General features: G+C 48.1%; 1 protein-coding gene across 13 annotated transcripts in view; it reads right to left on the minus strand.

Annotated features, from left to right (window-relative positions):
• Positions 1 to 25,951, minus strand: part of ANKS1A (ankyrin repeat and sterile alpha motif domain containing 1A) — a 106,827-nt gene that overhangs the window by 58,786 nt on the left and 22,090 nt on the right. For 11 of the 13 annotated variants that reach the window (XM_080569134.1, XM_080569136.1, XM_080569135.1 and 8 more), the window contains exons 2-11: positions 20,544 to 20,624; positions 19,615 to 19,771; positions 17,728 to 17,790; positions 11,996 to 12,292; positions 11,268 to 11,343; positions 10,870 to 10,971; positions 9,471 to 9,566; positions 9,164 to 9,360; positions 7,326 to 7,418; positions 3,373 to 3,490 (exon numbers count right to left, since the gene is read on the minus strand). In XM_080569134.1, coding sequence (XP_080425260.1) covers positions 3,373 to 3,490; positions 7,326 to 7,418; positions 9,164 to 9,360; positions 9,471 to 9,566; positions 10,870 to 10,971; positions 11,268 to 11,343; positions 11,996 to 12,292; positions 17,728 to 17,790; positions 19,615 to 19,771; positions 20,544 to 20,624 — 1,280 coding nt within the window. The remainder of the gene's footprint in view (positions 1 to 3,372; positions 3,491 to 7,325; positions 7,419 to 9,163; positions 9,361 to 9,470; positions 9,567 to 10,869; positions 10,972 to 11,267; positions 11,344 to 11,995; positions 12,293 to 17,727; positions 17,791 to 19,614; positions 19,772 to 20,543; positions 20,625 to 25,951) is intronic. The other 2 variants (XM_080569138.1, XM_080569133.1) reach the window with 1 other exon arrangement.

Consider the following 25,951-nt stretch of genomic DNA (forward strand, 5'->3'; position numbering starts at 1 on the left):
TGTCCAGTGGCCTCCTCAGGATGTGTACCTTTTTGGGACAGGTTACTTACATGATCCAGCTGCTGTGCTGACCCTATATATCACCAGCAGGATTTGTTTCATGCCCCTGGATTACGAGAATCAGTTTGTTATCGCAGCTGCCTTCTGCTCAAGCTCCCCAACCCTGGAACTAAAAAGGGCACGTGCCAGTCTCTAATCTTCATCTAGAAAAGGCGAGACACTGTCCCAGTTGCCTGGAGATCACTGATGTTACTCTGCACAGAAGCCTCTCAATACATTATGATGGCAGAAACGCAGGCTTGGATCAAAGCCATGGGAAAAGGGTCTGTCCTGTGATAAAGCAAGGGAGAGCACGCAGGCTGCATTGCCCAACAGAACCTCCACAAGTACCAACCGTTAATAACCACCAGAAGGAAGCAAGGCAGTCCTACCTGAGGCTGGTTACTGCTGACAGCACTTCGGGATAGCTCTTCCGAGAAGCAAGACGAGCATCAGAGCTCTGCCATCTCCATCAGGTCTCTCTCTAAATGCAGCAGTTGTTGTCTCCCCCTGACCAGCCCGCACACAGTTCACCACCCCTGGCCAGTTTACAAGTCCTGTTACAAAGCCCGACAGCCCCGAACTCATGCACGCAGTTGCCCGTGGCTGCCTTACCAAAGGAGGTGGGAAAGCATTTGGCTCAAACCCCTCCCGATACCCTGCCCGAAACGTTAAGCCAACTTTTCCCAGTGCTCCAGCATGTGACAGCAAACTGCTGTAACACACAAAAGGCGGCTGAAGCCAGGCAGATAATACCACATTCATCCAGCCACTGGCCACAAGACAACTTGCAGCAAGAGGCACAAAGGCTGCTATCACAGATGAAAGACTCCATTAAGAACAGCGTGCCTGAAATCCTGCTTCCGAGCTGCCCTGAAAAGCCCTTCTCAATAGCCTGTAAGAATCAGAGTCCTTCTCTGCTGACCAGAGGCTCCTCCAGAAGTCATCAAGTAACATCTAGAAGCACATCCTCTCAGATCAAGGGCCAAGAAGCAATTCAAAGCCAGGCCTCAGCCCGCTCCTTGTCTTGGAATTAAACTGCTGCCTTTGATGCTCGAGGACCCTTCTGATCCAGAGGTGGAAAAATTCTCAAACACCCGAATTTATTCTTTAGTTCTTCATTCAGCCCTTGTTTAACTTCTGCCCAAGTGACTCCACTATTCCCCAAACGTCTCCTCCCCGCACATCAGCACGCACTCACAGCTCAGGCTCTGCTACATCTGCTTCCCCATGTCCTTCTGGCATCTGACCCCAACGACTGCAAAAGCTGGCAACGTTTGCTTTTGTTCCCTGTTTAATAATGCAGATTTCAAAGCTGATCCAGCCTTGCAGAGCAGTAATGAAACATCTTGTGCAGAAAGAAGCTACCTGGAACTGCTGGGAGAAGATGAACAATACGAAAGGGGAAAAAAGTCAGCGCTAATCAGCTGCCTCATCTCCTGCTGGGGCACAGAAATCCAAAGTCCCTGAGAGAACAAGCAGCAGGTGAAAGCTGACATGGGGCCCTGGGAAAGCTCCCCTGTTCCTGCAGCACGTGGACCCTGCCACACGTGCAGTCATGCCACAAGGAGCACCGAGTTGCCTTGGGAAACAGCCGGTACGCTCTGGAAAAGGAGAACAAACATTAGAGGGTCACAGTCATCTCCCTCACAATCATCTCCTTTTTCCAGATCCAGCACCACACGAAGGGCAGCGGGAGATGGCCCTGCCAAGCTTAAGAAACACACATGGTGAGAAATACGCTGGCTGCGCACCTTCCTCTCTAGAAGCAGCTCTTCACCTCCCCTAAATCAAAAGCTCCTTCCCCCTGCATTAGCCATAGCGCTACTTGTATTGAAGAAAGCAAACGAGCCCTGGAAGATGAGAACTGCGCTGTGTTCCTTGGATTTCTCCCACCACAGCAGTGGGCAGGGCTTTAGGTTCTTTCCAAATACAGCAACGCTTTCCATAGACTGCACACCGCGGAGTCACTGCCAGCATCTTCCTACCGTACAGCAAGACAGGACCACTCTCCAATCATCACCAGGTTAAAGGTGTTCCCCTCAGCTTCTCCCCAGGATGGGGTTTAGAGGGCCTGCAGCACCCACATCATGAGGAATAGACATCAAGAACAAGCACATGCACTACTTTAGGATTCTATTTTCATGACATTTTAAGCAAGCCTGGCTATAGTAGCCAGAGAAAGGAGCCCAGCTGTCAGAGGGAGCTCACACTTGACTGATCAGCAATAGCTGCACGCTGAAAAGATCGCCTGAAAGATTCCGGCTCAATGGCTGTCACTATTCCCCAGCTGAGAAGGCAAAGCACCAACCTGAAAAGTACCCTAACTCTGCCTCAGGCAGCAAGTGGCTTTGGCAAACGCTGGTGGGAAAACAATGACCTCTTGTGCCACCCCAGACAAGCCGAGAGTGCAGCAGGACGCAAGGAACGTGAGCTATCGTGCTGCGAGGAAAGGAGAGGAAGAAGAAAGCTGCAGGTCTTACAGGGCACTCAGTGAGGCATCACACTGAGTCCTCGTTATCCTCTGTTCATCCTCAAAACGAGATGGTTTCCAGGTTTAGAGTCCAAACTAAACCCTTCCAAATTCCGGCTCAGGAGTTTTGAATAAAGCAAGGGATATTTTTCCTCTAAACAAATCTTTTATTGTTGTTGTTGAAGGTAAGCCAAAAAGCCCAGCGACAGCCAAACACAGGAGACAAGGTGTTCCTAGATCCTTTGTAAAGCACACAAGTCCCTCTGGGACGAGAGACCTGAGTTCAATACTTAACCCTGGCCATATAGTGGATTTGCAGCCAGTTCCAGCGAGGAGCTCGCTCTGTACATGTTTATTTTCCTCCTTTGTTAGCTCACACCTCAAACTAGCTTTAATACACAGCAGCACGTTGACTCTGTGACTGGGAGAGCAGGGCTGATCGTCTGCCGATACAAACACACAACGCCAGGACGTCTTCAGATCCAGCTGGATGCAGAACAGGGCTCATTGAGATGCCGGCGTCGGTTCAGCTCACTTGTACCAGCACGGCACAGCCTTCCACCTCTCCGCATTTACTTGACCGTGCACAACGTACGCTTACTTTCTGAATTAACACAGAAGGTCCCTGCAACGTCTCAGCTGTCAGGATAACGGAGTTGCTCTTCCTCCGTGTACATTTTGTACAGGAATGTTTTGATCTCCCATTTACAAGAGGGCAGATTACCAGGAAACAAAACAATTGCAGTACAGAATCCAGATGCCCCACCCAACAGCACTTAATTGTCCCAATTACTCTGCCCTCTATATTTTTGTTAAACACAGCTAAGCCAAACAGCTCTGGTTTTTGGATGCTCACTTACCTTTTGTTTTTCTATCCACCGCAACTGGCTTCTTAGTTTCTGCTGTAAGCAACAGCTCGTACGGGTGTTCCTCTTCCTCAGCTCCACTTCCCCTGCTTTTTCCTCGTGCAACAGAGGCCTAATGAAAAACAGCATAATGTAGTGCTCCACAAAGCACTGCTATTTATCCCTGCAATAAAGCACAAGGCCTCTTTATGCCATGCTTTAGGCACAGAATTGGCAGAGGCGACACCTTTGCTGTGGAGTGTTATCCAAAATGTACTGCTGCTTTTTTACTAAAAAAAAAAAAAAGACCAAATCCCTTTATTTTCTAGTATTTAAGGCTGCTGACAGCTTTCTAGCACTCACCAACTGATTTACTGTGCGAGGTCTGCAGACAGCCCGGGGGGGTGAGAAAAGAGCTGAGCACATTATTCTTGTTCATCCCAACTCAGACTTACTGTTGCTATTGGAATTTGCATCGTCATTCACTATTTAACTACCGCCTCTATCAGGACATGGCTGCAAAAAAAGAGAACAACAAATCCCCGCCACCTTTCCAGAATTCAGACCTAGCGTTCCCAGCCTCGGGACGTACAGCGTGTGTAGGACTACAGAGACCTCAGGCAACACAGCACAGGAACGGAGTTTACCCTCAGGATGCCCGGCAGTGACTGTGCCCATTTAAATCCCCCAAAGCCTCCGGCTGGAGCTGCTTTGTAACGCTGGCAGAACCTCCAGCGAACTGCTGGGAAGCCCCCATCCCTGTGCAGGGAGCCGTCTCGCTGCAGGATCCAGACGAGCCTTGCTGCAGACTCACATCCTGGTCTACCTCGAGGCCAGTGATGGCAGGCATTCAACACCCTTTGGGAGCCACACGTGCCGCCCCAGTACTACTGGGGCTAAACTGGGCTTCAAGGCACCCTGCCCACACGGTCGGCTGCCTTTCAGCACCATCTCCTGGCCAGACACCGGCAGGTCGATGCAGCCCTGTCCAGGAACTTGTGCCCACAGCTGCAGCAGGGGCAAACCTGAGCCAGAGAGCAAATGATCCCAGCCTGCTGCCAAGGCAGGAAGAATAGGTCCGAACACATCGCCCCGAGGAAGGCTCTCGTACTGCCCACAGGCTCCTGGAACCGCCACTGCCCGGACAGAGGGCAAAGCTCCACCACCAGTTCCTTCCTCTAGGTGGAAGCATCAGTTCCTTCAAGGGCAAATAGGTTCCTACCTGCCTATGATCTAGCTAGGACCCCTAGAAGCCATTTAGGGAGTCTTGGAAAGACACACAGGAATCCTACGCCCCTGCATAAGCCCAGCTGGCTTTTAAATGTGCTTTGCAACGGGAGGAAGCAGGCCGTGCCCAAAGACAGCAGTTATTCTATCTGCTTCGAGCACGAGTAGTCAGCCAGACCTGCTCCTCTTCAGGTGACGGAGCTCATAATGAGCAAATTAAGGAAAAAAACTTCCGACCAGATGGTGGCACAAAAACATCAGACCGTAACAGTAGGTAACAGGCTCTTGCCAGAGATCTTGGAAAAATACTGCACAGCAGCAGCCTGTCGTAACAGTTGTAGCCCGGACCTCCAGCCAGGCATCAGTGTGCTCCTGAGGCTCCTGCAGATGATGATTGTGCCGTCCTCTTTCAAATGCTCTGAGCACATTTGAAGCCAGTAGCTCCCTAGCAGCATGCACTTCCCAGCTTTTTCTTTGTAAATGTCTGTGTATACATTCACAGGCCTGATTACACTTGATTTTTTTCCATTTCTTATTCTTCCACGCCTTAAACAGAGCCTCAAATTAAAATTCACTTAAAATAAACTCCATTGTTTGTTGGAGAACTGTGCTTACTCTGCAAGTTCTGCAACCAGGAGTAACAAAGTACAACTTTCTTCTGACTCATCTTTCATCACACATATTGGTGAGCGTTCAACATCCCCTCGCTATTACCAAAGCCTAAAAATAAGAGGTTGTCAATAGCGAGCACGCTCTATGAAGTGTGCTTAATCCACAGAATTGGACTTTGTTTTGAAAGACTTTTTAAAGGGTAACTGATCTCATTTCTCTCTCCTTCCCCCCCTAGAACTGCAGACAAAACTGCAGGAATGATCACGGCGCCTTGTCTTTTGTCTGCACTTCCCTTTCGGAGATGAGCAGTAAACAAATTAAAGTGAAGTCTAATTTGACAGCGCAGAACCTTATTCAGCTGCAAACCCAGAAGGTTTCTGCTGATAGCGAAAGGCGGCACTCGAGCACCCTCCAAACAATCAGCTCTTTTGCCTGTTTGTGCTAACGTTTCTCCACGATGAAAGTTAAGTTTCTTGTTTGTGCACATCTGCTTTGACTGATAGCCCTCATCCTGGCAAGGGAATAAAAAGACTACTTTTAAAACTCGAGTTTGGCCCAACCCCAGAATATTCAATGACTAACCATCCTGGCCCTAATGTGAGAGCCTGTTTGGAGGAGGGTAGATCAGGATGCTGCTTCAAGAAGTTTACAGCAATCCCTAAGTAAATTCCTGTTGGTGCCTGCCCAACCCAGAGAGAACGTGTGCTGGGATGATAAATGAAGGGCGAGAGTCAGAAAAGCCGAGCACCCCAGAAGCAGTATGCAAAGAAAAAGTATCAATTGGACCCAAACTGCCTTATCAGTACATCTTTAAGGTCATTTCCAGGCAGCTTTACACAGCGTCTATCTTATATCAATCAAAGTGGTTACAAATCAGGATTTCCCTAGTGAGTCCCTTTGTGCACAAGCATTTGACAACAAGGTTACCTTTAGTGGATCACGTTTCCAAAGCCTTTAACGGCAGGACAACACAGGAGGTGTTTTATAATTAAATATGGCAAAACAATTCAACAAGAGCACTCAACACAGGTTTACTGCCACAAACAAGTTCTGCTTTCCAGTTGTGCTGGGACCTGCTACCCAGATCTCTGCTCAGAGCCAGCCACGTGACGGCTTATATCATATGCTGGAAAACCATTTCAACAGCAGTGGAGAGACCAGTCCACAAGTCTGCACTCTATGCACTGCTTGGTGCTCCACTCTCTATAAAAAGTCAGTTCTATTAAAGCAAATAATGTATACTTATATTTTGTGTAGATTTGATATACTTCAGAAAGCAGATGGCAATTATGCCTTGTAGGAAACCCAGTGGATCAACACATTCAAAGCAAAGCATCTAGTGATCTGGAGTGTGTTCCGACAGCCAAAGGCAGCAGACTCTTCCCTTGTTTTACATGCATCTGACTGCACTTGGAAAAGTGAAGAAATGCACAAGGTTTGGTTTTGCTTTGAAGCTTTTCCTGGGTGTGAGAGGTTTGCGAGACACATCTGTGGTTACACACACCTCCATCCCCATACTGAGGTCTCCCAGAGAGCCCTCACATCTGAGTTCATGGGCTGGTGAATGAAAACGAGCAATAGGAAGCCCAGGAGCAAGAAGGCAGAACAAGAGAGCCTGAGTTTAATTAAAAAGCAGCTCACACACAATGACCTCTGCAGAAGACAGCTTTAACAAATGTTGGGCCAGAATCTCGTCTGAATTCAAGACCCTGATCCCTGTTCAGGTCAGTGGGATCTACAAGCCCACGCATCTCCTCCGCAGCTGGAAGCTAAGAGGAAGCAGGAACTAACGCCCCTCTGGATTTCAGTCTTGAGTGAAGATGCATTTGGTGGGATCATTACAAGCAGGCAACAGTCCACATCACAACGTGATGCAGGAAAAAAAAAACTCTTCCTATGGGAATTCCCAGCCAAGAATAGGAAAGCAAGGCTGAAGGTCAAAACAGAGGCGCCCTGGAAGAACCACACAAAGGAAGTTCCCATGGCAAGTAACAGCAACGCTGGAGTGCGAGAAAACTTCACAGCCCAATTTGCAAGAGAAGTAATATCAAAATTGGCTCCTCCCAAATTATGAGAACTGTTCTTTAAACCACGTTCCTGTAAAGCATCCCAGATCGAGTGTCACGTACCTCACAGGAAGCACCATGACCTATCTTCTTCTCCGCGTGCTGCTCCTCCTCTTCATCGGGCGGCGGCTTGGCAGGCGGGGGTGGACGTTCTCTCTGCAGTTCAGAAGACCACTGTCAACATGCTGTGTTAAAACACGTCCCCTCCTGCTTCCACTGACACTACGTCCACGCAGCTGCGAATACAGCAGCACAGCAGACCGCCCCTGCTCAGAACGCTGCCCACTTCTCCTTCACAGCGGCAGCACCGCACAAGGCCAGCTCAGACCCACGGGAGCACTAACTGAGCTTTCAGGAGAGTAAGACTACTTGTGTGGAAGGTGGCATTGGTTTATTGTTTCATGATTTAAGGCAGTTCACTCAGCCCCAGGCTGGTAATCTCTACGGCAGAGGAATACACAGTGAAGATCAGTAATGAACTCGTGCAGATGTGCAGAGAAGGACTGCTCATTGCTTGCGTCTTAATGAAACAGTGACGGGAATACGTGATTCCAGAGGCACCTCTTATGGTGAAAAACCCCGGAGATAAGAGACGGTGCTGCACTGCATTCCTCAGCTATGCCAAGACTGCCAGCAGGCACTCCGAGCCGCACTGTGCTGTCTTGGTGGACAGCTAAAGACATCCCTAGGTCATCTCCTGCCCTGCAACAGCCCCATCTAATGGCATACGGAAACACAACAGACAGAAACCGCTCACCTCAAAATGCTTGAGCAAGTTGTGGGAGAAACTCCAGAGAGAGCTCCTAGAGCAATTCCCTCTTCCTTCTCCCTTTTCACTGCGGTTCAGCCTCATCTCATTTGTGACACAGCTGAGCTTGTCTCACATCAGTCGCAATCAACCCAGGACAGTACATAGTTGGGCATAAGCCACTAAGATTTAGTTAACAAACACATTGCACCTTGTACTGCATACCGAAAAGATCTGGCTGAAATGTCCATTTTCTAAAGCTTTTGTTTCATTTCTACTCTATTTGCTAACAGTACAGGAAAAAGGTTGCACATCCTTACAGAGAGAGAGGAAGCATGGCTACAGTACCACCAGTAGTTCCGATTGTTCACTGCTGCTTTGCCTTTTGTCCAAAAATACAGCCACATAAAAGGCTTTGCAAGAACAACCAGAAAACAAATCCTGAAGCTGACACAGCGTGTTCCAAGGCCAGCATCCCACCTGCCCCATGGCAGTATTACTACTGATTTACTGATTGCTAAGGAGGCAGCAGATACAACTAACAGAGGGTTGCAAAGACTTCTCCAGATAGTTCCAGCAGCTTTGCATGGCCTTGTAAAGCCTTGAGTACCCTCTACAGATCCCTGCAAGTAATACACAAAAAAAATATGCTTCTGCCACCAACTAGTTTACCACAGGATACTCTCAAAGATAACTTCTTGGGAGCCTTCTCTGGGGCAAAGCAAAGAGAAAGATGACAAATGCCACAGAAAAGTTTCCAAAGTTTTTTTCTAGACAATAAGCTCGCCCTTCCGCTAAGGGCACCGTTCTGACAAACCAAGGCTTACAGACAGAAGCATTCAGCTGCCAGAAAGCACAGGGATGCACCGCTGGGTGAAAGTCAGGCATGAAGAAGGGACCACTTGCCATGCTGTACGGTGATGTGGGTAACGGTGGCTTATCTGTACTGCCCTGCGTTGATAGTGGCTGATGAGAGATAAGCTCAGCTCTATCACAAGCAGAAGAGGTTCCTGCCTGCTACGATCAGTGTGGGAGATGGTTTTAGAGATTCCTCCAAGCTGAGGAACTGGCAGCCTGCTGCAAAATCATGACGATGGAGATAAGTTACCTATCTTTCTAAGGCAAGCAGAGACAAGCACACGCAGCTACGTACAGGCCTGACTCCTGCTGCTTTCAGACCAGCTCCTTCCGCTTCCTTATTCATGGACTCTCGATCTGAAGATCTCCCACTGGCAAGGCTGTCCAGGGAGTGGCAGGAGGTTGCATTGTATAAAGCTTCATAGGGGCTCTCCTCTTCAGGGTTCACATCAAAATCTATGATCAGTTCTGTCACTGCCTTCTCCACATCACCTGGGAGAGGAAGAGAGGAAAAAAGGAGCATCACTGGGGGCTTCTGGCCTCTGAAGGTCAGCCCTTGCAGGAGGAAGCACCAGTGACTGCTGGGTTGCACGGAAGCCTACCCTGAGGTATCCGACACACAGGATCAGTGGCTGGAACAAGTGCTGCTTGGGCAGTCTTCTCCGCAGCTTTGGCACTTTTCCTCCCAATTGTGTAATCTGCAACGAGGTAGGGCAACAAAATCAGTTTATGGCAATCTAGCTGCATGTCCACTCTGGCATACGGTACTTTCTCCCCTGTGGATGGATGGCCAACTGTCAGCTCATTAAGCCTCCAAAAAATAACCAAAGTGCATTACTGAACCTCGCGGCTCAGATCCCAACATAGAAACAGATGACCCCTTTAATCACAAGGCTAAGAACGATTCTTTGAACTTTTACAGACTTGCTAATCAGAAAGCTGCAAAGCTCCTGGAGGGACACGGCTTCGAGGAGCAGATTGCTCTGTTACAGACACAAGCTACGTGGCTAAACGGGGCTGCAGCCTGCGGCCGTAAGGCAGCAGAGAAGCCGGTTCTGGCTGTGGTCCCCTAACCACGGGCAAAGTCAGAAGCACTGAGCTTATGTGATTGAAGTCAGACGACAACATCTCACGCAGCTCACTTACAGGAACAAACTATCAGCAGTTACCTGCAATAAGTTCAGTTTTAGAGCCCATCTTTGTCTTCAGTTTCAGAACAGAGACAATACCTACCAGCCTCACAGGCAGAGCTTAATTAAAAGTCTGCAAAGTGCTTTGAACCTGTAAAGCTCTCAAATGCTAACCATGAGTAATATATACCAGTTGCATATGCTTCTGATCTTTCTCTCCACAGCTGAGAGGAAATTGAGATAGTGTAATTACAAGGTAGGAATTTAGCTAAAATGCCACATTTCATTGCCTAATTTGGACAGATACAATGGGCCGAGCTCCTTTATAAATAAGTAATCAAGGCCTTTTCTGTAAATCTCATCTGCAAAATCCGTGCCCAAGCTTCACAATGAAGTGAGGAGTAGGACACAGGACCAGTGGGTGACTATTTGCCTGCACAGGCACATAAAGGAGAGTTACACATAAAGGAGAGTTAATCCAAGACCATATCTAAAGCTATTACTTTGCATTCTGCAAGCAGATTTAGACTATCCTTAATTTTAATTCACTTATAAAGTGAGTTAAACAAAGCTCAATTAAGCCCATTTAAGTTGTAAAAGTGATGCTGCACTCCTTCAACAAAGGAGCTAATCCCCCCTAAAATCCACCCCTGGAAGTCCTCCTGCAGCCCCCTGCTCTGGGGACCATTCACCTGAGCATCTGAGCACCATTTCTTCCAACACCCTCATGATTCTCACCAAGGGACCCAGCCTGAAGCTCCGTTGCTTTCAGCACTTTCCAGGACTAGAGAACCCAACTCTTTACTTGCACAGGCACAATTAGCCCCCCAAACTCTTCCCTCCTGCCCACGCGCAGAGGAACACTGCTTACCTTCAATGAGAGCTGCTATGTGTTGACTTTTCTGAGAAGGAAGCTCCCTCACGATATCCAGAGCTGTCAGGCCTCTGTTATCCTTTATGTTCACATCAATACCTACGGTAGTAGATAAAGAGCAGGCAGAAATCAAGAACATTTTCAAACCATGCACAAATTCCTGTTTTAATCAAGTCACAGCTTATACACGCGACCATCACTGTGTGGAGCTAAAAACCACTCTGTAGAGGCAGACCTAAAGGCAAACACCAAGGGATGACCTCTCCTGTAACCCCCTCTGAGGAACTACACTAAGAGCTGGTTGGAGAGAAGTGCTGTCACTAAAGAGGGGTTTCCTCACGTGCTAGGTGAAGGAATCACCGCATTACTGCTTCAGAAGGGGATCATTCTCTCACCTGCAGCCAGCAATATTTGTACCACATCTGTCTTGCCAAACAAAGCAGCTTCGTGCAAAGCACTGCCTTTTTCAGTCTGCAAATTAAATGAAAAACAGCATGAAGCTAGCCAGTGGGGAATGGTGATGGAGGAACGTTTCAGAAGGTTACAGAAGCAATCAATATACTGCACCAAATACAAAGGGAGGGCGCCAGTATCTACGACCGATGACAAACTATCAATATCATTACAGTGCCAAGAGTTTGGAATGGAAAATGGGAACTGTCTCCTCCCAGAGTCAGCCACCAAGAAAGGGCTTTCCACAGCTCAGCAAAAGGTCTTGTGCTGACAAGGAAAGACAAGACCACCGTGCAGAATCTGGTGCTGTGGAACAGCGCGTTTACAAGTGGCTGGATGGGAAAAGAAACAGTTTGCCTCCATCGCTACCAAGAGCTCACGGTTTCACGAGGCAGAACAGCGTAGGCAAAAGAGCTTTTTTCTCCCTCCCTATGCATCCGTGGCTCTTTGTCTGAGCAAGCATTAAGCATGCACTGCACCAGAATCCCTCAGCTTCTCAGAGGGACCAGGAGCTCAACAAACAGCCCAGGGAACCCAAAGCCATCGCTCATCTTCCAGAAGTGATCCCCTGCGGGAGGACAGGCAGGTGGAGCTCTCCCCGCTGCAACTCCACGAGTTCTCCATCCCCCAGCAATCAGAGCAGCCCCTCACACGCAGCCCCACCAAATACCTGATAGTTGCTATCCATGCCAGCATCCAGGAGGACGTGGACCACCGTTTTGTGACCGTTCCTGGCTGCCAAGTGCAGCGGAGTGTGTTTCTTAGTGTTGCAGCTTAAAAGATTGGGGTGAGCGTTCAAGAGCATCTTCACGACTTCCAGCCTCCCGTAGAGCGCGGCCAGGTCCAGGGGCGTCTCGAACTTGTTGTTGCGCATGGTGGGGTCGGTCAGCTCCTCCAGCAGCACCTTCACCACCTCCGTGTGGCCGTACTGCGCCGCGCAGTGCAGCGCCGTCTCGTTGTCGTTGTTCTGGAGGGGGGGGGGAGAAACGCCAGCGCGTCACAACGGGGAGAGCGGAGCCGCTCCGTGCCTCCCTCAAACCATTGAAGTTTAAATGCAAAAAATAAGACAAAAAAGCAGCCGGGAAGCAGAGAGCCCGGTTTGATACAGCTCGGAGCGGTGTTTCCGCCGTGTCACTAGCCACTGAGCAGACAGACATCCCCTGGTGAGCAAATCAACCGACCCACCCAGTAAAAGCCCGGAGAAAGCTTCAAAAAACCTTCAGGGCAATGAGCTTTACCCAGATATGAGAAATCTGCTCTATGGGAAATAGGTACGGTACATGGAGCAGCCTGTTTTCAAAGCATTGAGGTCAAAAGCAAGAGACCACGCTGAAGTTTAAGGGGTTGTGGAGCTGTATCTGGGTTCCCAGTAATTCTTCTAGCGCTTGGGGAAAGCCGACTTGTTATCAGCTGGCAGCATCCCGTACTTGAGGGTGCCACAAAAATAAGGCAGGATTCATGCTGCAGTTTGTGTGCCATATATCGCAATCTGCCGTAGCTTGATCGTCAGCATTTCGGATTTAAACTTCAATTGTTTCGATCCTACTCATCCTGATCACAACAGGCATTCCACCTCTGCAATTCTGAGGCTTGCAAGCAAGCTGGCCGCATTAGAGAGAGGGTGCTGAACGCATGCAGTTTGTGCATTAGGTAACAAACAGCGCAATCAGATCACTCCAGCAGCAAGCCCTTGTAGGCAAGGTCTCGGGTCAACTGGAGGGAAGGAAGGAACGTCCAAGCGCAGCGTGAAAGCCTCCACAGCGAGAGCCAGATCCAGTTAATACATGCAGCATTTGGCAGGTTAAAATCAGCAATGCAAAGGATTCAAAGACGAGCAACCTAACGTTTCATTTCCAGGCACAAAATAGGAACTCTGCCAGATTTCAGAGTCTTTCCTTCAAATTTAAGTTCATAGCAAATTTCTAGGCTTACTACTGTGTACTGCACACAGAGGGAATTTCAGTTTAAGGACTTTGGATAGAAACACTTATCTAATTATTTGACCTCCCCCAAATTTCAACAGCTTTAGCTAAAAGAACTGCAGTAGAATTTGTCATTTTAAGAACAGTTCGCATTAAAAAAACAACAAGCTGTCTTGTCAGAGTTAGGAGGACTATTTGAGAATCTGAATTTGACCAAAATATCTTCACTGACGCTTTGAGAGCAAATGCACTTTTTAAAATACCAGCTTGTAAGAGCAGTCAATATTTTGCACCAGTTCACAAACACGCTACAAAGCTTGCTCTGTTGTTCTTTAATCCTATTAACGTGTTAAGTCATTCGAGGGATTACAGGAGTCATGCATGCAAACTCCTACTTGTTTTTATCTGCTACTTGACTGCATCATTTTTCAACCACATGAAAAGCACAAGGGGAGCGAGACATACTGGGGAGGCTGCGACTTGTGTGAAAGCAAAAGCAAGGGAGGCAGCAAGCAGCACCAGCCACGTGCAGAAGGCGGTGCAGAGTATTTCAGGAGGTAAGGAAAGCACGGCGCCGCTGTTAGCGCAGGAGGGCAGAGTCAAACAACGGGCTCTATACTTGGAGTGGCAGAGGCAGCCATGGTGGAGGAACGCACATACAAGTGGACAGAAGTTACTGGAGAATAAAGAAGTCTGCACATAAAATACACATACGGAGTGAGAAGGGGAGAGAATAGAGAACTACGGAGATCACACCTATCACCCCTAAGCTGCTGGTCTCGAGGCATTTAAAAGGTTGGCAAATTGCATTGTATTTGACAAGGAAGGGAACCCATGCGTCGGTGAGCCCAGACCACAGGCGGACCAGGGCCATCGGTGGGCCCCGTAACACGAGGGAGGCTCACGGCCCATTTCTGCAGGAAGAGCAGATAACCCCAGCCCTTCTGGAGCAGCGGGTGCCCGCGTGGAGGGAACGCACCCCGGAGCCCTGGCTCCACCAGCGCTGCCCACCCCTCACCTTCCCTGCCACCCAGGCCATAACCCTCAAGGTTGCTTTGAAGCACACAGCGACCCCAAACACCTGCCTAATGGCTCAGGAATAGGAACACGACTTCCTTTGATAATATCGCTGTTGAAGACTTCCCCCATGTGTTCTGCAATTTTGTCTCATTTTGTTTAAGCTACGTGTGGCTCTGGCACTCTGGATGAAATCCCCAGACTCTCCTCCTGTAACAGACCACCAGGCAGTAACCTACTTTGAACCATCACAGCAAGTCTTTCCCCATCACGGGCTGGGTACCGGGAACTCCTGCTATTGCACGGGTCTGTATTGCCTCTATTTCAGGAGTGTTTTGAGCAGCCCAAAATACCAAAACCATTCCAGGCAAGGGAGCCTGCCTACCTGCCTGCCCCGTATCACCTCTCCAGGCACAAACCAGAGCGGAGCCTAAACAACGAGCACAACACCCCGATGTATGTATTTATCTGAGATGGAAAAAGAAAATTCCTTCCCAGCAGCCAGAAGGCACACGGGCTCACATTTCAAAACTTCTTAGAAAAACAGAGCGCTCAATAGGACCCAGGGGCTGCATTCTTGCAGGAATCCCAGCACCCGCCTCATTCACAGTTGGGAGCAAGAAGCTGGGCCTCATCCGATGCCCGCCTACAGACCACAAAACGGGAACAGCAGCAGAAATGCCTCCGCTTTCAGATGGGTCCCATCCCATTTTGCAAGCCCTGGTAACTAGATACCACATACCACAGCCCTTACGCTCATCGCACGCTGCAGCGGAGCATCCACAGCTCATGAAAGCAGGTCTGTCCGCGCTCCTGCTCCTAACTCACTGTAGGAGGGCTTTGATCAAAGAAAAGCAGATATTATTTAAAATACATGGGGAACTCTTCTAATTTCCTAACCTGCAAAGGTTTGAACGCTCCCATAAGCTGCCAAGGGAGACTATAGCACCGCCACTCTGAGGCTTTTAAGGAAGCATTGAACAAACACCAGCCAGGAATGTTTTAGGCAGCCTTGATCCTGCCTCGGGGCGTGGAAGAGGTTGTGTGACCCCTGCAGTCCCGCCTAACCCACTTCTGAGGCTTCTTCGTAGGGTTTGTGTCAGTGCACACATTTGCCTCCTCCGTTCCTGCAGGTGCCCCGCAATGCCGAGCGCTGCGGAAAAACGAGCCCCGTATGTCCAACGAGCTCTCGGGAGCTCTGCGGGTGGGTGCGCTGCCCAGCTTCATTTGCAGGCTCCAGATGGTAGGCTTCCACTTTTCTCAGCAGACCGGTTAGATTTATGGCACTTTAAACCCAATCTGCATGAATCATTTGCTTCCAATTAAAAAAGACAAAGGTAGTTTGTGCGGTGCAGTTTATTTCTCCTTGAGCTCTGTGACAGCTTTTGCCTCTTTGGCTCTGCTCAGCTGCTTGGTTCCTTCATACAAATTAAATAGCATGATCTGAGGTAGCGGGAGTCAATGGAGCAAAGTTGCAGCTCCACCTCTTAACTTCGCTCCTATCGTTTGCTTTTCAGAAGCCCTTCAGGCCCATAACAGGCATCAGAGAGACCATTTAAATAAAAGACATTGAAAAGGAAGGGGCACAAAAAGAGGCTGTTACTTCCCTGCGGCTTTTAGGAGAACAAGATGCTTCTGGCTCTCTTTTAGCTCTTCCTGACCAGGATATCAATTTAATCTATATCCAGACATATATAAATGCTTTTCCCCCCTCTTCTAAATATCCCAAGATGTTTGGAAAGATGGAACGCTTTGATTCAAACATTTCTAAATGAAATCCCATCCTGCAGGGGAGCTGGGAAGCTGGAAGCACCAGCTAAGCCAGGACTCCCACGCTTTGAACTTGGACATTTTTTGGTTCTCCCACCTGCAGCCATGCTGTGGAGAAAACGTCCAGGGTTGCACGGGTATGGCTCCACGTGCTCTTCAAACGTGGTCAGAAACCAGCAGTAAGCTGGTCAGAGCTTATGATGGACCTACCAGTTAGTGTATAAGCCACCTCTCCTTAAAACCAAGGCTCTGATTTCAAAAAACACTAGCCTTGCTCTCCAGAGTACTACAGCCATCCTGAACACTGTCCTGCAAGTTCAAAATGCACTTCTCAAAAAAAGAAAATACTTTGTAAACATCAGTCCACAAAAAGCTAGCTCAATTTGGCCTTAACATTCTTTCCTCATTCAACAATCTAATGCTAGCGTGTAAGATTTTACTCCCTTATTGACAACCGAGAGCTCCCCTTCAGCCAGCTGAACCACTCAGCTACGATACGTTTCCACAAAAGACATTTGTTGCCACAAAATTCCCAGCTGGATTCCTGTCAAAATCATAGATAAGGATGAGTTTCATGTAAATATGTTTGCACTTGAAGAGGTATGCGCTAGAGCATTTCCTGAAATAGAAGTCTGCAAAAACAACTCCCAGCGGTTAGCAACCTCAGGAATTTTGAGTGTGTTTTTAAGGTACTGCAGATCAAGCAGAGTGAAAGTTTCAGCTAAACTTTGAGACACAAATCTGTCACGGATGGCTGAGTCTAAAATAATTGGCTGGAAGCAATCGAGGCATGGTGGCTGAGAGCAGAAGCATCCCATGATAAATCAGCAGACGATTATGCCATCACTGGCCTGCCGCTTCGCTATAAATAAAAATGAAAAATGGTGAGCGTCTCAGAAAACACCACCATCTACGCACTGGTAGACAGAACAAGTGACCCCAGGAACTTTCTTATCTGCTTCCTCAATTGCTCAGCCTCAGTGCATCAGAAGTGCTGATGCCATGCCTTTTTGTAGCTCAGGACCAACTAAAAGCAAGAGAGGAGCAAAACAGGCAAGAAAACAGGAACAGAAGACTAGGGCTGAAGGGTCAGACGACACAACAGACTTCACACCAAAAGAGACTTGATGCAATAAGCAGGACATGAAGGACTTGGGAAGGGAGGTATAAGTGTTACTGCCTTCCCTTCTCCCCGCCACCACTGAAAGAATTAACCGTCCATTCAAACAGCAAATACAGCATTATGCATTTTGTAGGAGAAAAGGCATGAAGATTCACTCCAAACAGCCCACAGAGAAAACGCATCCATGTTTAAGCAGGAAAAAAATTCCTTCTCTTTGCATTTATCAGCAACATTAGCACATGAAACAATACCTAAAGCATTTTAATTGAAATAACATTACCTTTTGGAAGTCATCCAGCCAAATCAAGCAAACTGACCATCACCGTGAGTCCTACAAGGCTAAGCAATGAAGGAGCCCCCAGGAAAGTAAGGAAAAGCTTCCCTTAAATTATGTTTCTATAACTGCTTTGAAGAGAAAAACCCAGAGTAAATAAATGTTTGCATTTTACTTTTCCCCAAGCAGCTGCAAACTGAACAGGTATTACTGCAACTGGATGACATTGCACCTGGAAGCACGCGAGTGCAGCTTGGAGTAATGATGCAGTGAAATGCTGTCAGCAAAGTACACACCTTGGCATTGATATATGGGTCAAAGGGGCCGTACTTTTTGAGTTCTTTGATCTCAAGAGCATTCTACAAAAAGGAAGAGGAAAAAGAACAAAAATGTGATAATGAAATGGGTGAGATATAGCAACAAAGCAATGGGTGACTCCCAAGGGGTGGAAGTGACAGAACACAGCATCTTGTTCCAGTCAAAGCTATTAACAGCAGAAGCCATTCCAGCAGCTGATTCCTGTAACCTGAACCACTGCGCATTTCATTTACAAGACTCCGGACTCAAGCAGCACAGGCTACTCGACTGACTTTTATCATTTAAAAGGGTTCCTACTAAACAAACATTAATGAAACATTACCTGGAAGGGTTACACTACGCTTTTAATCTTTTGCAAAGGTTTCCCATACACCTGTCCTGCTCCAACAGCAGAGAAGTTTGCACTCATGGCCCTCAGTCAATTCTTATCAGATTGATTGTAAACAGTTTACTGCACTTCTCAAATCCATTTAAACAGACTGAATGCCTGCAGCTGTGCCCAAATACATTACTAAGCACAGCTCCAAGCTGGAAAGCTATCAACAAAGACAGTAAAACACACACTATTAGTAATTCCTGCTCAATTGAGGAGCGGTAGCAATTAGCATTACCACTATATTTTTCAATTCATGATGCTTCAGAAGCAACCATTTAGCCTCGGAACAGTCTGGTGCCTCAAGTTAGCTGCCTTACACTGCAGAACAGAACACTTAGGCGTGAAAACTCTGGTCCCCACAAAGTATGGCTGGAAGCAGAATTGGGACTCCTAAACCCGACTCCGTGAAGGGGGAGTTTGCTCCTCGGCTTCTGAAAAAGTATACATAGCAGATCAAAATTAAACAGCAGAAACTCGCAGCTCCCAGATGTTCATTTCAACTTTGACAGATTCTGCGAACCTCGAGCCATGAGTATCTGACCTACTTGTGAATTAACTCCTGGATGGATACACATTTTTAGCCTTGTGGTACTAAGGCAGAAGCTTATTTTGGTTTACTTGCCTCCACCTGGATGAAAACCCGAGTGGTTAGGAGCTGATTCATGGGACAGGACATATCCCTCCCTGAGGGTGGGGACAACCCAGGGCCACTGTAGCTTTAATCATCTGATTTGAGCCCGTTATTGATATCTGCCCTAGACACAGGGAAAAACCATAAACTAAACTCTGCTCAGCTGGCCTCATTCAGTCAACCAACTCACTTATCCAAAGTCTTAAGCAAAAGAATTATTTGGGACTTCCCGCAGTAGCATGTCAGAAGTTCCCCTGGAATTATGAGATACCTGCTGACTGCCAGAGGAAAGTTATAAGTTGTTTTTCTTGCCTGATTGAGAAAAAAATCATTAAGATTAAGCTAGGGATTTATGTGGGGTGAGGTAGAGCTAAAATTATCTTACAACTTACAAATTAGTTAACTGGAGCAAGTGCTACAGGCAAGCCAGGAGAGTAGCTAAGAGAGCATGGCCAAACAAAGACTAAACAAAGCTGCTTCGATTAGTTCCCAAAAGAAGGGAGCCAATGTATCCTTTGACAGCACTAGAAATCTTCTCAGTTATCCAGCAGCTGAAAGGAAAAACTGTGTTAGTTTTTTAGAAGCCCAGTATGAAAGCAGGAGAACACTTCCTAGGTGCTGAGGGGTTCTCTTAAGATACATTTACAGCTCTCTGTGTAGAAAAACTTGTATACCTCCCTAGGATTCAACCACTAACTCAGACCTGGAGGTATTGCTTTAGGCAGCGCCCTCCTTATCCCACCAGCAATTAACTTTATAACAACTGCTGCCAGTTTGGGAGGGTCAGGAGTCAGCTAAGTAGTCTCCTTCCATTCGAGGGAAATGGTTCAACGGAGCATTAAAGAAAAACACGCAGACCTGCTCATTCACTTTAGTGTGCGACGGTCCCTGGTGGATGAGGAGCTTCACAATGTCTGCATCTCCTTTCCAAGCTGCCAGGTGAAGAGGGTAGCAGCCTTTACAGTCTGCTACGTTGGTGAGCGCATCGTTCCTCAGCAGAACTTCCACCACATCCCTGCAAGAAAAGGAGACTCGAGTTCATAAGACATGCAGTCCTCGTCTCACAGCTTACATTCCCCAGTAAGACCGCTGTACCAAAAATTCATCTGAACAGATGTATTTCAGAGATCCTCTTGAAATGTGATCTTAAAAGCATTCCTATTAAATGCTGCCCAAGGAAAGAAATTAACGACTACTGAGTCCAGGGAAGATCTCTGCTACCTTTGTACTAACGGAGCTGAACAGGCACTGAAGTCATCCACAAGCCACTCTGGTGAAAAGTAAACTGCACCAGCACAATGAAGACGAAAAAAGATTTTAACTCTATTCAATTTCTCAGTACCTCAGGTAGCAGTGAACAAAACAAGATTTACCACACTGAAGACCAGAGTTATTTAAAAATGTAATAACACACAAAAGCAAATTTTAGGTGGTGCAGGCACAGCAACACATTGGACACCAGACAGACTGCAGAGGACTGTTACTGGAGAAGCCGTCTTTAATATCTTGTTATAACTTATCCAAATTGTTTACAAATAAAAGGGTGGTTGAAAACCTCAGCGTTCTGCCAAATTTTAAAAAAAGCTGTATATTCACACCGTGCAGCAGCGAAAGCCCCTATAGCTTTGCTGCACTGATGTTCACTTCTCGTCCTGAAGATGGTGTAGTGTTGCACCATTGCCACGTTTCAGAGGGAACAGCATTAGATCGGTGAGTGAATTACACAAACCGTAGCTTGTAAAGCACCTAGAGACCCCTGTGACCAAAGGCATTATAAGATGACTCACTTATGACCATTCAAAGCAGCATGGTGCAGGGGAGTGTATCCAGTGCTGTCAACGCAGTTCACATTTGGCCCTCTCCAGATGCTGCAAGACAGAAAACGTACAGGGAACACTTAGGCATACACCAAACAGACGGACAGCTGGCAACTTTCAGCAGACTCCTCGCGCCGAGCTGGTTATCTGGAAGCAAACTGGTGGCTGCTGGACAGCTGCGGTTAAGAGCAGTAACGCAGAGAACAGACCGCACAGCGCTGCGTCCAGCAGAGGGGTTAGCGTCACAGAGCACACAGCACGATCACTGCTTGACGCTTCCTCAGACCGAGTTTTTAAAATTGGAGCCCCCATGTTCCCCTGCTTCCAGGCATCTTTCAGCCACACGTGCTTCCCAAAAAGCATCTTCAGCGGAAGATGCGTCTATTAAAGTCGACCACAAGAGAAGTAAGCCATCAACCCGACCCCAACTCACACCCCTCCGAAGGATCATGATGGATTTGGGAAAGCCTTTGGGAAGGCCTACACGAAAAAGTAGGTGGTCTCGGAGCTTCTGCGAACACTTCCCTCCCTTGTTCAGAAGTCGAACACCGAGGATTTCAGGATTAATCTCCCCTCTAATCCCTCCCCGGTGTCCTATTTAAAACAGCACAGAAACATGCGTGCAAGAAGCTGGCTCTGCTCTCGACCTTGCTGCCGAAGGAGTTGGGTTCTGCTGGAACCAGGTCAGGCACCGCTCACCAGCGCGGCCGTCCTCTTCCAGAAAAGGCACACGAACCCGACCCATCACGTTCTTCAAAGCCAACAAACCCGTCCCCAACATCCTCCTCCCCATCACAACCCATCATTCCCTGTGTGCCGGACTGTTTCAAACTTAATACTTCCAAGAGTTATATAGGATTTATTATAAACCTAGACAACCCTTCTTTACCTAAAGGTGTACGCTTCACTCCCTTATTTTGTTTTGAAACGCGGGGTAGAAGTTAAGAGCACCCACTCAACCCCAATTTAATTGGTTTTAAATAAAGTTAACTGTTGCTTTCTCCCCCCCCCCCATGAAGTAGGCCTTCCCTGATCACTTCATTTTCTCCCCAGCACGTAATCACTACGACTCATGGTATGATAGAGGCAGCCTGAGCAGTTACTGGGTTTTCTAAAATAACAGTCATTACCAGAGGGCTCCCAGCCAGAAAAACGGTACGCCACAGTGTATAAAAGCAGCAGGAAAGGCACCAAACCAACGGAGATCCTGTGCAGGCCAAGCGGAAATTCAGAAGTAAACGAAGCAGCACGCTTTCCCTCCAACACGTTTCAGGTGGGATTCACGAGCACCCTGTGAAATGGAAAGTTTCTCTCCGCCACGCGATGCCTGGTCCAGCAGACCACTATAAAGGGCTCCAGAGTCCTGAGACAGCCCCGAGCTCCACTGGAGGAGCTAAGGGGAAACTTTATCCAAGGGAACAGGGAAGTAAGCCACAAAACCCAATCTGCGAAGGATCAGGAGGTTTATCGAGGGGCACTCCTGCCCCGCTCACCGCCCTGAGCTTCAGAAGCGAACAGCAAGTCCCCGTATGCACGCAGTGCATTCCAAGTGCCACGAGCATCACCTGCAGGACGATGGCTTGAACTATGTCCTGGAGACGTGAGACACCAAGAACTACAGGATGGAGTCCAGGAAATGCCTTACCCCATCCAGCTGCACAGTCCTAAGTCCGAAGGGGACCTGAGTCATTCGCAGCCCCTGGTTTACTCTTGGCAGTGGGCTCATGCTGTGCGGTGGCCCAGACAACTTATTGCTGGATTTAAAGTGGCAATTAACGGTTAAAGCTAGTGCCAGAAGCCTTGTGTATAGTCTGGAGCAGTTATAAATACTGCACACACCCCCGCACACACTGCTAACCTGACCAAGGCCAGAGGGTCTGACCGTTTTACGTGCTGAACAGCGCTGGATTCCGATGCTGAGCTCCAAAACCTACAGAGCACCCGTACAAAGAGCCGGCACCATTTAAACTTCAGCTGAAAGGAATATTTATAAAGTAAGGAAAACCAAGATTAGCAGTGTAAGCAGCATCAACCAAGTCACTTGCTCAAAGGGACCCATCCAGTGGAGAGCAAGAATGGGAAGCGGAGCCCACGGAAGCCATCTCCCACCACAGCACGGCCTCCTTGCGAGGAAAAACACTTCCCTAAAACCTCCTTAGACATTTTTGGGTTAATGTTTTAGAGCACTCAAAAAAAACCTCAAAACTCCCTCCAGCAACTCAAAGGAAGAGAAAAGTTGGAGTCCACGATGGAGCAGGTTCAATGCTGAGCTCCGGGTACCGGAGCAATCTACTGCTGGGATGTGAAGATATTTTTAAAAGAGCTGTTGTATCCTTCCCTTCCACCCCACCCTTACCCGGTCTTGGAAATACAGAAAGCTTTTATCAAAGAAAGGTCAAATCACCCAGAAGTTCAGTTGGAAAGGATCTAAGAAGAGAACTATTTATATGCAGATGTCAGGACGGCAGTGAGAGTCTATCAATCTCCTCCCTCCTCTTCCTCTCCAGCTCTGCTAGGAACACCACGAAGTTCTCCTGACTTAACAGAAACCACATCTTCCAGCCCATTTTTATTTACGCAACGCATAGCATTAGAGTGACAGGCTAAGATAAGATCCTGAGTTTCTTATTTGGGATCTAAACACAGGAAAAGAAGCCTACTACAGGCTGCAGAAACAGAAAAACATCAGCACAGGAAGATTATCTTGAAAGCCTCCGCAGTTCCTGCAGAGCAGTACTCGCAGTGCCTGGTGCATCTTCGGGATGAGCTGAACGACGTCTTGGGCGTTATTTGTAGGAACTGTGGCAGACCCCCCAGAAACAAAATAGTAGGAAAATAGTAGGAACGCTCCCTACCACCACCACAGGAGAGGAGGTGGGTACTCTGGGATTAACTCTTTGAACGAAGAGTTTGTCGCACTTTTTCAGGCCAGACAGGGAAAGTTACAAAGGTTTACGTCAACAGGAACAACTCGGCAAGAACCTGCCCTCACCAGGTGGCTTTGTGAGCATCAGCAGGTTACCAACTCCTAACGTGCAGCACACAGAACAGGGTGAAAGCTGTAAATATCTGCCAAGGTCACAGCCAGGACTTAACCGTCCAGGAAAGTTCAGAGAAAAGGCAGAGAAAGCCACTCACCATCCTGCTGTCATCCCTGGATCAGCCTGCAGCACTCTGAAGCCGCACACATCTCCATAACGCGACGTGAACAAACGGGCTTTGCTATTTAAAGGAAGACACCCCGAGCTCGACAGAAAACATTTTGAGAACATGCAGTGAGAAAAGCCCCAACTGGAAGCAGTCTACGAAGAACCCTTCCAGGATCCCCTGCGTGAAGCAGAACAGATTTGCACTTCTTGCAGCCAAGCTGCCTCCGGGCTTCCTGGGAACGACGTCGGTCCCGCAGGCGTTTCGAGCTTTTTGATACAGAGAGCACGCTGCGAAGCCCTGCTCAGCCAGCCCCACTTTGGGAACTCTTCCTGGACAAATACGTAAGGAACAGTGCCTACCTCCTCCTGGCTGAGATGAGAAATGAAGCAAGGAAAATAGATAAGCACTTGTGTGTGATGCTGTGAGATCGTGCACTGTCAAGGACTGAGTCACTCAGGAGTTGGACCCAACCATCCCCATGGGCCCTTTCCAGCTCAGGATATACCAAGACTGATTTCATCTTCACAGCATCTCCTGACAGACCTGTTGCCCTGATTTTACAAGGCAGAAGGGAAGTCATTGAAAAACAGGGCAGCAGAAACATTGCCTTCAGCAAAACCAGACAAGACAGAAAAAAACGCAGGAAATCCTAACGCCGAGCCAGTGCGCGGATGACGACTCCGAAAGCCGCGAGGGTTTTATTCCCTGCTGCGTCACGGAGCCTTGGGAAAAGGTCTCCCTCCAGAGCCCAGCGGTCTCATCTGTAAAATGGAAACGCAGCGTGGGGAGAAGCAGAGCACAAAGCCAAGTCCTACCGACGTACAGTGCGATTCGGGGCTGTTTCTAATTAAACACAAAACCAGATCCCTGGACGGGAAGGAGAACGCTGTAAATACCAGGTCCCAATAAAGTTCAGAGAAGGTCTGGAGCCAATCCGACTACCACTGGTGTTTGCTTTCTTTTCTCCCCCAGTCCCCAAAAAGCCCTTCACATCAATGGGGGGTTGCTTTTATATTTGCTGCATCTGTTATGAAAGCAAACCTCTCCGAACACCACCTAGATTTCGCCTCCCTGTTGCATGCTACGCTGATGCAGCAATGTTCCTGATCTGCTTACGGCAATTAAGACTGAACAGGAAGGATACAAGAGCAGCTCTGAAAATCTGCAAAATCTGTTCTGTTTGAACTAATTCCTGCACTCAGTTTTTCTTGCTCCGTGACTCAGCAAGCGCTGTAGCCTCTTAAATAAAGCTTCCTGTTTGTAAAAAATGCTGAATAAAGCACATTGCTTTAGGTCACGATCAAACCCAAGAGTTCCTTTAAACAGGAGGATATTTGTCCTCTTGCTTTTCCATTTCTTTCTTCCTGACTGTAGTAACTTTACTCACCAAATTGTCTGGGGGCAACGGGCTACAGCGAAGGCCAACTGCCCTGAAGAACTACCCAATTTTTTTCAAGTCAAATGAGTTTTCAGAGCTGGTTTGTAGTCTCAGCTGGGTTACAGAAGCACCCGAAGACTTCAGGACCTGTGCGTGTGCAGGCAGCTGAAGGCCATCGCCACCCCGGTGTATTTACACACTCGGTGCTGAAGACAGGACGCGCAATACAATACCGGCACTGTCGCTGCTTTGGGTCCAGCACGCACAAGTGCCTGAAGCTCAAGGTCACAAAGGAAGTTTAAAGCAGCTGAGAACCGATCCCAGATGTTTGGAGTCCAAGTTCAATGCCTTAGAGACAGCTTGCCCCGAGGGCAGTTAGGGCTGGAGGCCGATGAACTCCCGGTGCATTGCCCGGAGGACGAGGCAAGCCGGCCCGTCCACACGGCCGCGTTATTAATATCCACACAGCTCCCAGATTCTTGCCACGCTAACACAATCCTCTTTTGGTATTTCCTGCTCGCAGACCGATAACACAAACAACTCAAATGCTTCGTGCGAGAATTTAAGGTTAGAAAGAGGACTTGAGTTTTGCTGGAGACGCTGTGCCCATTTCACAGACAGGAACAGGCACGGCACAGCAGGGCTCGGACAGAGCCGCGACCCCTTCCTCGCGTGCCTCCCCCACTAGAGAACATCATAGCTTTCCCAAAAATAAACTGCTGATGCAGGCTGGAGAAGATTAAAGCAGAATATTCCTGGGAGAGGGGGGTACGTGGCTAAATCCCAAACAATACTTTCTCAGCCCCTCTTGGCAGGCTCCAGGAAGGACCTCCGCGAGCAACCCGCTCAG

This window comes from Anser brachyrhynchus (assembly GCF_964034855.1).
Source record: "Anser brachyrhynchus genome assembly, chromosome: 27".
NCBI classification, from domain to species: Eukaryota; Metazoa; Chordata; class Aves; order Anseriformes; family Anatidae; genus Anser; species Anser brachyrhynchus.